This window comes from Entelurus aequoreus, linkage group LG21 (genome assembly GCF_033978785.1).
Source record: "Entelurus aequoreus isolate RoL-2023_Sb linkage group LG21, RoL_Eaeq_v1.1, whole genome shotgun sequence".
In the NCBI taxonomy this organism is placed as follows: domain Eukaryota; kingdom Metazoa; phylum Chordata; class Actinopteri; order Syngnathiformes; family Syngnathidae; genus Entelurus; species Entelurus aequoreus.
The window spans coordinates 15,748,928-15,761,222 of NC_084751.1; the positions used below are offsets into that span (position 1 = coordinate 15,748,928).

A 12,295-nucleotide genomic window follows, 5' to 3' on the forward strand; every position below is an offset into this window, starting at 1 on the left:
ACATCTATTCTCAGGTCTTTCATAATGATTGTGAACGATAGGCAACATTCCCCCAAAAAGGGCAGTTTCTCTTTAAGACAGGTATTTTGTTTAGAGCTGCAGCTATTGAATAGTTTAGTAATCCAGTATCCTATCGAATATCCCGATTGAGTAATCGAATAAATCATATTTTTCCTTTAAAAAAAAGAATGTATATATATATATATATATATATACACTACCGTTCAAAAGTTTGGGGTCACATTGAAATGTCCTTATTTTTGAAGGAAAAGTACTGTACTTTTCAATGAAGATAACTTTAAACTAGTCTTAACTTTAAAGAAATACAATCTATACATTGCTAATGTGGTAAATGACTATTCTAGCTGCAAATGTCTGGTTTATGGTGCAATATCTACATAGGTATATAGAGGCCCATTTCCAGCAACTATCACTCCAGTGTTCTAATGTTACAATGTGTTTGCTCCTTGGCTCAGAAGGCTAATTGATTATTAGAAAACCCTTGTGCAATCATGTTCACACATCTGAAAACAGTTTAGCTCGTTACAGAAGCTACAAAACTGACCTTCCTTTGAGCAGATTGAGTTTCTGGAGCATCACATTTGTGGGGTCAATTAAACGCTCAAAATGGCCAGAAAAAGAGAACTTTCATCTGAAACTCGACAGTCTATTCTTGTTCTTAGAAATGAAGGCTATTCCACAAAATTGTTTGGGTGACCCCAAACTTTTGAACGGTAGTGTATACTTTTTTTTTTTGTGTGTCCTGTCCAGCTTCTCAGGCAAATCATATTGTTGATGTAGATGCCCATATCGGTGGTACAAATGTACATTACAAAAGAGAAGTGTGGGATACTACTCTTGTTGCCTTATTTATATTTTGACTTTATTAAATGGATTTTTATTATTATTTGGTGCAGCCTAAGGCCATGTCTACACGAACAGAGAGTTTCAAAAACACATATTTGGGGTTAAAACAATCTCCATCCACACAAGTGTAGTTTCAAAAATGTCTATGTCTACACACAAACACATACACTTTCTGTTATGCACATTTTGTCCAATCAGAAGCCGGAAAAAAACAGCAATATCTGACTTGGTGGCATTACACCTCTATTATGTTTATTTTGATCGACTTTAGATGTACAATGACATGTACGTTATCTTAAAACCAGCCTGCACGTACACAGAATCCTGAGAACATAATTAAAGAGGGAATGCACGCCTGTGCTGCTGAAACCCAACATTCATAGAATTATAACGTGTTCAGCAACATGGTGATGTATCGTGCCCGCTCCATCCACAAAAATGGATGCAAGACACGTAAGTTAACTTCATGATTTGTCGTTAAACAAGGACTAAAAACATAAAATAATCTTGCACCTTTCTTATGACACACAGCAAAAAGTCTTGCCTGTTAAAATTGTTCCATCAGGTGGCGGTTTGACAGCGATCGTAGCCAAAACAGCTGACTGTCATTAGCGCTGGCGGGAGTGTCGCAAAGCCCATTTTGATGTGTCTTTTTTTATTAATATTGAGTGAAAATAGCAGCATGTTTACGTTCAAACATACATTAAAGGCCTACTGAAATGAGATTTTCATATTTAAACGGGGATAGCAGATCCATTCTGTGTGTCATACTTGATCATTTCGCGATATTGCCATATTTTTGCTGAAAGGATTTAGTAGAGAACATCGACGATAAAGTTTGCAACTTTTGGTCGCTGATAAAAAAAGCCTTGCCTGTACCGGAAGTAGCGTGACGTCACAGGTTGAAGAGCTCCTCACATCTGCACATTGTTTACACCAGCAGCGAGAGCGATTCGGACCGAGAAAGCGACGATTACCCCATTAATTTGAGCAAGGATGAAAGATTTGTGGATGAGGAAAGTGACAGTGAAGGATTAGAGTGCAGTGCAGGACGCCAGGGTGTATCTTTTTTCGCTCTGACCGTAACTTAGGTACAAGGGCTCATTGGATTCCACACTTTCTCCTTTTTCTATTATGGATCACGGATTTGTATTTTAAACCACCTCGGATACTATATCCTCTTGAAAATGAGAGTCGAGAACGCGAAATGGACATTCACAGTGACTTTTATCTCCACGACAATACATTGGTGAAGCATTTTAGCTTCTGAGCTAACGTGATAGCATCGGGCTTAACTGCGGATAGAAACAGAAGAAACATGCCCCTGACTGGAAGGATAGACAGAAGATCAACAATACTATTATTACTTCTACTATCAGGAGACACCGAACCAAACCCTGGACCTGTAACCACACGGTTAATGCTGTCCAGCCTGGCGAAGCCTAGCAATGCTGTTGCTAACGACGCCATTGAAGCTAACTTAGCTACGGGACCTCGACAGAGCTATGCTAAAAACATTAGCTCTCCACCTACGCCAGCCCTCATCTGCTCATCACCACCCGTTCCAGCGATCGACGGCGCGACGAAGGACTTCACCCGATCATCGGTGCGGTCGGCGGCTAGCATCGGATAGCGCGTCTGCTATCCAACTCAAAGTCCTCCTGGTTGTGTTGCTGCAGCCAGCCGCTAATACACCGATCCCACCTACAGCTTTCTTCTTTGCTGTCTCCATTGTTCATTAAAGGCCTACTGAAACCCACTACTACCGACCACGCAGTCTGATAGTTTATATATCAATGATGAAATCTTAACATTATAACACATGCCAATACGGCCGGGTTAACTTATAAAGTGACATTTTAAATTTGCCGCTAAACTTCCGGTTCGAAGCGCCTCTGAGGATGACGTATGCGCGTGACGTAGCCCGGGGAACACGGGTATGCCTTCCACATTGAAGCCAATACGAAAAAGCTCTGTTTTCATTTCATAATTCCACAGTATTCTGGACATCTGTGTTCGTGAATCTGTTGCAATCATGTTCATTGCATTATGGAGAAAGAAGCTGAGCAAGCAAAGAAGAAAGTTGTCGGTGCGAAATGGACGTATTTTTCGAACGAAGTCAGCAACAACAGTACACAGCCGGCGCTTCTTTGTTTACATTCCCGAAAGATGCAGTCAAGATGGAAGAACTCGGATAACAGAGACTCTAACCAGGAGGACTTTTGACTTCGATACACAGACGCCTGTAGAGAACTGGGACAACACAGACTTACCAGGATTACTTTGATTTGGATGACAAAGACGCAGACGTGCTACTGTGAGTATGCAGCTTTGGCTTCTAAACATTTGATCGCTTGACCGTATGTGCGCAACTTTATTTTGCGTATGTACGTAACTTTTTTAAAATATATAAGCTTTATGAACCTTGGGTTAGGTGAACGGTCTTTTGGGCTGAGTGATTGTGTGTGTTGATCAGGTGTTTGAATTGTATTGGCGTGTTCTATGGAGCTAGGAGCTAGCATAGGAGCTAGGAGTTAGCATAACAAAGACGTAGGTGTTTTTATGCAGGATTAATTTGTGTCATATTAAATATAAGCCTGGTTGTGTTGTGGCTAATAGAGTAAATATATGTCTTGTGTTTATTTACTGTTTTAGTCATTCCCAGCTGAATACCAGGTACCGTGAGTATGCAGCCTTGGCTGCTAAACATTTGATAGCTTGACCGTACGTGCGCGTCACGTACGTAACTTTTTAAAAATATATGAGCTTTATGAACCTTGGGTTAGGTGAACGGTCTTTTGGGCTGAGTGATTGTGTGTGTTGATCAGGTGTTTGAATTGTATTGGCGTGTTCTATGGAGCTAGGAGCTAGCATAGGAGCTAGCATAACAAACACGTAGGTGTTTTTATGCAGGATTAATTTGTGGCATATTAAATATAAGCCTGGTTGTGTTGTGGCTAATAGAGTATATATATGTCTTGTGTTTATTTACTGTTGTAGTCATTCCCAGCTGAATATCAGGTACCGTGAGTATGCAGCCTTGGCTGCTAAACATTTGATAGCTTGACCGTATGTGCGCGTCACGTACGTAACTTTTTAAAAATATATAAGCTTTATGAACCTTGGGTTAGTTCAGGGGTCGGCAACCCGCGGCTCCGGAGCCGCATGCGGCTCCTTGACCACTCTGATGCGGCTCAGCTACATACATGCCGACCCCCCCAATTTTCCCAGGAGATTTATGGATCTCAGTGTCTCTCATAGATTACTCCCAGGGATAAAATAATCCTATTTACACTCTAATTACTAAATAAAGGGCATGCCCTAATTGCACTGAAGTAATTGTCCTCTATATCATTTACATACAGCGTGCCAGTCCAGCCACATATCGCATGTTGTTATTACTTGCACACACAGGAGACAGCAAAGCATACTTACTCATCAGCCACACAGCTTACACTGACGGTAGCCGTATCAAACAACTTTAACATTGTTACGTTACAAATATGCGCCACACTGTGAACCCACACCAAAAAAGAATGAAAAACACATTTCTGGAGAACATCCCACCATAACACAACATAAACACAACACAACCATTACCCAGAATCCCATGCAGCCCTAACTCTTCCGGTCTACATTATAGCTACCACCAAATCCCCCCACACATCAACCCCCCCTCTCTCCGTGCGTTGGTTGAGCGGAAGAGTTAGGGCTGCATAGGATTCTGGGTATTGGTACCGTCAGTGTAAGATGTGTGGCTGCTGAGCTAGAACGCCTTGCTGTCACTTACATGAGCAAGCTGAAATTGCATTCTACGTGTGATCTAGCAGGTACACTGTAAGGGCAGATTGTAGAGGGCTCCAAATACGGTGTCATCATGCTCTGATATTTGGGAGTCTTCCGGGAAAAATGAGAGGGTTGGCAAGTATGACGGCTGCACTAACATCATATTTCCACATTAAAGTGCGTGCCGGTGCGTGTGTCGGAGACCCCTGGTTAGCATAGCACAAAGCATTTAAGCTTTGTATGCGGTGTTTTTCATTTTAAATTAAAAAAATTTTTTTGTGGCTCCCATTACTTTCTTTAATTTGTGAAACTTGCCAAAATGGCTCTTTGAGTGGTAAAGGTTGCCGACCCCTGGGTTAGGTGAACGGTCTTTTGGGCTGAGTGATTGTGTGTGTTGATCAGGTGTTTGAATTGTATTGGCGTGTTCTATGAAGCTAGGAGCTAGCAGAGGAGCTAGGAGCTAGCATAACAAACACGTAGGTGTTTTTATGCAGGATTAATTTGTGGCATATTAAATATAAGCCTGGTTGTGTTGTGGCTAATAGAGTATATATATGTCTTGTGTTTATTTACTGTTGTAGTCATTCCCAGCTGAATATCAGGTCACCCCCGGCTCTCACAGCATCTTCCCTATTTGAATAGCTTCAACTCCCCACTAGTCCTTCACTTGCACTTTACTCATCCACAAATCTTTCATCCTCGCTCAAATTAATGGGGAAATTGTCGCTTTCTCGGTCCGAATCTCTCTCACTTCATGCGGCCATCATTGTAAACAATAGGGAACTTTGCGTATATGTTCAATTAACTACGTCACGCTACTTCCGGTAGGGGCAAGCCTTTTTTTTATCAGATACCAAAAGTTGCAATCTTTATCGTCGTGTTCTATACTAAATCCTTTCAGCAAAAATATGGCAATATCGCGAAATGATCAAGTATGACACATAGAATAGATCTGCTATCCCCGTTTAAATAAATAAAAATCATTTCAGTAGGCCTTTAAACAAATTGCAAAAGATTCACCAACACAGATGTCCATAATACTGTGGAATTTTGCGATGAAAACAGACGACTTAAGCTGGCCACCGCGCTATTCCAAAATGTCTGCTTCAACCCGTGACGTCACACGCAAACGTCATCATACCGAGACGTTTTCAGCCGGATATTTCCCGGGAAATTTAAAATTGCACTTTATAAGTTAACCCGGCCGTATTGGCATGTGTTGCAATGTTAAGATTTCATCATTGATATATAAACTATCAGACTGCGTGGTCGGTAGTAGTGGGTTTCAGTAGGCCTTTAAGTCCTCTTAGAATGTGTTTAAAGGCAGCAAGGCAGTGTTGTTGAGCTTGGAAGCGACACCGTACAACCGTGACGTCATCACAAGTCTCTGCTGAGTGGGCAGTTTTGGATCTCTACACTTTGGCCAGTGTTTGTAAAAGTCTGTGCTTTTAAGGACAAAAGTCTGCGTTTGGACAAGAGGCCTAAACGCAGAGATAGGTATGTGTTTATTAAGTATCTATGTTCGTGTGTACATGGCCTTAACGAGACAAAATGCAGTAAAAAAAACACAGCGAAAATTCCTCGAATATATTTTGGAATCAAATTACTCTAGTTACAGAAATCGTTTCAGCTCTTAATTTTGTTGTTTCTGCTGTAGTTTTTTTGTGACAGTTAAAGTGGAACAGCGCTTTGTTTTTTAATTTTGCCTGTCATTCACATCTAAATTGCAAATGAACGTGATCAAAAGTCTGCTTACAGTGGAGCCTATGGGAGTTGCTCTATTCTGCCAACAAAGCCCTCTATTAAGGTTTTAGATACATGCTCTAAGTATATATGTAATGTAGTAACGGGCAGACTAATTTCAAAAACGCATCACAACTTTAGCTTCTTTTTTCAACATCACTGATTACTAACTAGACTTGAGAGCTGATAAACATAACAAAACATCACTTACTGTACAAGGTCTGCTGTCATTAGGATGCTGACTGATATAATCTTGTTATATTCCTGTTTTAGATAAAGGATTTATAATCCTCGCAAAGAAAAAGGGGGTGGAACCAATGTTCCCTCTAATTTTTCATGTGTGTGAGCAAACGCAAAAACTCCCTGAGCATTCAGTGGAGCCCATGTGAGCAACATCAGACGTGCACACTGTGGCTACACCAGCAGCACACCTGTTCCAAACCTGACTAAATAACAAGTTAAATCTACATCCATCCATCCATTTTCTACCGCTTGTCCCTTTCGGGGTCGCGGCGGGTGCTGGAGCCTATCCTATCTTTTTTCATGAAAAAATTAAAATAATAAACGTGAATCCACTGTGTACTCATATGGACCTTTATTAGCACATTGCGCCAACAACATAACATGAGTATAACAACAAAGTCTCTGGTAACTTCCTGTCTGCCCAATACATAAATAAAAAAATCACGTGGAAAAATATATAAATGACAAGAACCAGCAATTCCACACTACTGTCATGAATGTTATTTTCAACAGCTGAAATAAAGTTGTCACTTTGGACCGTCAGATAAGCCTCCTGCATGTTTGTGTGCCCGAGTCGACTCACAAGCTCCCCCTCTCCCTCACCTCCCTCTGCCCAAACGCGCTCTGATTTTCGTTGCTATGGTAACGTTTACATGCCTTTAAAATAAGATGCAGATACAACATTAAAAACAAATATAAAGTGCATGAGATTTTTAACTCACCGTAACGCTAAATCAATGAGAGCCCTGAGCTTGTTTCTCTGCAACAAGACGGTCCCAACTGGGGGTATTGGGAGACAAAGACACCCGAAGTGTGCTTATGTCCAGTCTGCTACGTTGTTTTGTTTTGGTGGCTGTCACTGCAGAAAATCCCGCTTCACACAGATAGGATGTTGGAAATGGCAACAGTGTTTTCAGTGCTGTGGTGGCGATCTCGGGGTATGCTGCCATGACTTTAATCCAGAAAACAGGCAGAGTTTTTGTCTGAAATACACTTTTAAGGGTGCCGTCATTTGCGATCTCCAGCATTTTATTTTCTTCTTGCACAGACATCCTGGATTCATCTGCTTTGTTGACAAATGGGTCGCGGATCCATTCCTTGGCAGTTCGTGGGTCTTTTGAAGTTGGGAAGTAGCGCTCAAACTCTTTTAAAGGCACAGACAGGTGAACGTGCAGCAGCTTGGTGAATGAAGGAGCAGGCTCATTCTCACGCAAAAACCCCGCCAATGTTTGAAACATGTCCAGGTTTTTTGGGTTGGTGCACTAATTGTAAGTGTATCTTGTGTTTTTTATGTTGATTTAATTAAAAAAAAAAAAATAATAATAAAAAAATTATTCTGCGGCCCGGTACCAATCGAGCCGGGCCGCGGCCCGGTGGTTGGGGACCACTGTCGTAGGACATATACTATTTGATATGCAGCTAATTTTTATGTGACACTTATTGAAACATCTTGTGTGTCATCATGCACAAAAGTGCGCTTTATTTGTTTTAAACTATTGTAGTGGCGTTCTGTACAAAAAGTGCACTTTAATTTAGTGTTGTTTTGAAATGTCATCTTAGTGACATCATTCACAAAAGTGCACTTATAGCTTGTTTTAAAATGTCTCTGACAATCTTGCACTTTCTGTTTTGAAATGACATGAATGTTTGTGCCACTGCTTAATAACTGTTTAATACAGTTTTGCTAAATTGACTTAGTTGTGATTTCCCTTTCTGCATGAAAATTTAAAAAGAGCATATATTAATGCAGAATGAAGAAGAATGTTTTAATGTAGACACATAGAATCATCATACTGCTGTGATTATATGTATCAAGTGTTCATTCAAGGCTAAGGCAAAATATCGAGATATATATCGTGTATCGCGATATGGCCTAAAAATATCGAGATATTAAAAAAAGGCCATATCGCCCAGCCTTAGGGCCAACACAGATAGACAGACAACATTCTCTTATTATTGTAATCAAATGACAGCAGTCATTTCCATGAGGTTATTTTCTAAGTGTTTAGGCCCACTTACAATGACAATAACAAAAAATATTGTTTTTCATGAACTGTGTACTTGTATTGTTTGTCTGGGTGGAGGTCCTGCTTTGGAAATAATTTGTACCCCTTTCAGACATTGCATTTATTTCCCATTAAAACATTCACATGTTGCACAATGAGATGTAAGCAGGGGATCATGTGTACATTCCTGCAACTTCCTGTTTTGTAAAAAATATATTATTAGTATCTATTTAATATACTAACAGCATTTCATGATTAATATTTATCAATTAAGATTCCTAATAAATGACACTAGAATAAGCACACATTTGATTGGTAAATCATAGTGTAACGACCTGGAATTACACTATGTGTGGTGTTGGAGTTGTCCGACTTTTTGTGTGGCTGTAAACGCATCACTGGCTAAGTGCCATATGTGCATGTGTTGGCGCAAGTGAGAAAGAGCGAGTGGCTGCTGTTGATATAACAAAGTTGCTTTTGGTCTGGTTTGTACTGCAGAAAATGACCAGTTTTGCTAGATATAATTGTTTTTACTAATGTTTTGGTGATGTGTTTATGGCCAACAATAAAGAGTTTTGCTCAGTAACGTGATCGATGGAATTCATGTCCTCAAAGCGTCTCGACAGATGTTACGATATTTGAACAATGATGACGAAAACTGTTTTCTCTTGTGTCCGTGTCAAGTCGAAAATTGTTATGCGCTTATTTTTTTATTTGATTTTTTGCGTGGCATAGATTTGCCGTGCGCAGAGGACGCTTGAGCAGTGCGCAATTGCACAGGCGCGCACCTTAGAGGGAACATTGGGTGGAACCAAGGGTCCTTTCGTCTTGTTCTCGCCATTTCCGGGGTTAAAATGGCTGTCAAAGTTGTTTATAAATTATTTGTATTTTATTTAGAAATGAAAGACAAGTTCACATACTGTTTGTTTAAAATGGAACGTGCAATAGAATATATTTTTATTAACACTAAATAATTGTGATTGATAATCTTGATTTCAATATTGATAAAATTATTGATATTATTTTGACCCTAAATCGTGCAGCCCCAGTCTGAATACTCACTAACTATAGCAACAAAGTGTCGCATTTGGCAACTCAACTTTGGCAGACCAGGTGTGTTACGATAATAATGTACGGTACGGCGTTGGGAGGACAAGTTACATTCACACAAATCAATTAGTGGCAGTCCAAATTTACCTGTGGAGGGCTGCCACAAGTAAATAATGTATGTGAAACACTGCTTTGCAATGAATTCAGCTCAAGTGGTGATTTTTCATGTCCATGCATTGTTTCATTATCATGTATGGTTTTGAAGCATGCAAGTAGGTGGAATTGCTAAAAACAGTTCTTGATATTTTTCTTTCGTTTTCCATTGTAGAACAAGAAAGGCACTGGGAAGAGGCGCAAAGAAAAATTTCCATACTCGATGACATTACATCGCAATGTCCGATCGTTTGGGGCAAATAACCAAGTCCAGGGATGGGAAAAGCAAGTACTCCTCACTTAGCCTGTTTGACAAGTACAAGGGAAAATCAATAGAAACTCAGAAAAACTCAGGTATGATTTATTATTGTGTATTCTATTATTGGTAACTTCTTCCAAGTGTAATTTTAGTTTGTGTTCACTCACACTTTGTCTGGTGCTGAACCAAATCACTTTTGGGTTACATATTTGGTCCTGGTTGACCTCACTTTCAAATATAGGGCTCGAAAGGGCGCATCATTTCAGAATGCATTGTGGCGCTGCGGTAGCCAATTTTGTTGGATAAAAGCTTTTGTTTATCCGGCTGTACTGTACACACGGTAATGTAAGAGGAAGCAACAAACTGGCTTAAAAATGTTTGTACGAAATAAAAAATCAAGGGACCGTAACACGAAACTTTACATTATTCCATATGAGCATGTCCAATGGAAAAGAGATTTAAATAAGCTGCCGCGATTGTCGGAGCAAAACTTGTCTATAAATCCTCAACGAAGTCCTTCTATACACCAGTGAAGAATGTCAGAATACAAAATCTGTTAAGGCTCATTCCCCTGCGTCAAATTGCGCGTAATCTACGACTTTCACCTTTTTTGTGTCCTAGGTGAGTGAGGGATCCGGGCTCGATAAATAAACAAAAAACAAAGCCTATTATTACTTTTAATATATGTTGATCATGGTGCTACTTCTCCGGAAATAATACTTATTAATTTAGACTTAGACTTCCTTTTTATTGTCATTCAAATGTGAACTTTACAGTACAGATAAGAACGAAATTTTGTTGCATTAGCTCATGGTAGTGCAGGATAAAAAAGCAATACGGTGCAGATATAAATAAATAGATTGCTGTACAGATACATATATTGCACTTTTGCATATGCATCCAGGTTTATGGATGTATGTTATATTGCCTTTATATTCCGGCAAATTAATCAATTTTTGGGGGGAATTGAGGAGATTATTATGATGCGTTCAAGAGTCTTACGGCCTGAGGGAAGAAGCTGTTACAGAACCTGGAGGTTCTGCGTCGGAGGCTGCGGAACCTCTTTCTAGAGTCCAGCAGTGAGAATTTTTGTGCTTACCCAACACTAAAAGTAAACAGACAGGCCTTTTTCCAAAATACTGTATGTTGTTTGAAGCCCGCAGCTAGCTTGACTAACAATGACAGCCTTCTAAATGCTATGTGTGAAACTTAATTAAACATGCTTTGATTCAAATTTACCGGTCTGAAAACGCTATGAACACACCAGGTGATTTGCGTTAAAAGTGACGTTTCATAGTCTCCCGACTGCTACCCAGGACATTTGCCGTCTCTTTATTAGCTCACAAACCCACTTCCTTGGCTTGGATTTCATGCTGTAAATGAGAAAAATCTCACAGAATCGTTTTTTTCCCCTGAAGCGATCATGACGATTCTAGCAGTGAGTAATGCCGCACATTTGTGCCATGTTTTTATCTTGTTAAAGAAAAGAACAAAAGTTAAGGACAGAGACTTGCGTTCAGCCACGTAAATAAGCTATTCAGAGGCCCGCAGAACCCACAATGCATTGTGCTTACTATGTCACACTCTCAAGCCCTATACGCATCAACTCTGATAGCGTTCTCGGCCTGCCTTGTTTGGTTTGGGAAGCTCGCATTCACGCTTGATCAAATCAACCGCACTATCAAAGTTATGGCACCAGATTATCTTGATATCCAAACCAGTAGAGTGTGAACACACGCTAGGATCCAATGTCCCCTTGTCTTACCTAATACTATTCCTACCGTCAGCAGTTCCGCGACATGGCTTGCAGAGTCTTGGCAAAGTGGCCGCAGCCCGGCGCATGCCCCCGCCCGCTCACTTACCGAGCTTGAAATCTGAAAACAAAGGAAACGATCCCAACGTGATTATTGTCCCAAAAGACGGCACAGGATGGGCAAACAAGCCGGAGCAACCCGATCAAAAGAGGTAGGATGGGCGTTTTTATCTGCTGACTGACGACTGAACTCTGACAAGGCTCATGCTTCTCTCTTTTTTTTTTTGGTAGTTCTATTGCATCGATACCTCAGCTGCCGGAGTCGCAGCTGCAGCCGGCTTCACAGAAATCTGTCTCCAATCTTCAGAAGCCTCCACCAGTTGCCACCCAGGAGGTGTGTACATTGTTCACCTTTGATCATATGCAGCTGTAATT

At 40.5% G+C, this 12,295-nt stretch overlaps 1 protein-coding gene across 8 annotated transcripts in view; it reads left to right on the forward strand.

Moving 5' to 3' along the window:
- The window catches only part of prrc2b (proline-rich coiled-coil 2B), a 46,146-nt gene that overhangs the window by 7,884 nt on the left and 25,967 nt on the right, over window positions 1–12,295 (forward strand). For 6 of the 8 annotated variants that reach the window (XM_062031066.1, XM_062031071.1, XM_062031070.1 and 3 more), the window contains exons 2-4: window positions 10,024–10,202; window positions 11,895–12,072; window positions 12,152–12,254. In XM_062031066.1, coding sequence (XP_061887050.1) covers window positions 10,088–10,202; window positions 11,895–12,072; window positions 12,152–12,254 — 396 coding nt within the window. In that variant the 5' untranslated portion in view covers window positions 10,024–10,087. The remainder of the gene's footprint in view (window positions 1–10,023; window positions 10,203–11,894; window positions 12,073–12,151; window positions 12,255–12,295) is intronic. The other 2 variants (XM_062031067.1, XM_062031072.1) reach the window with 1 other exon arrangement.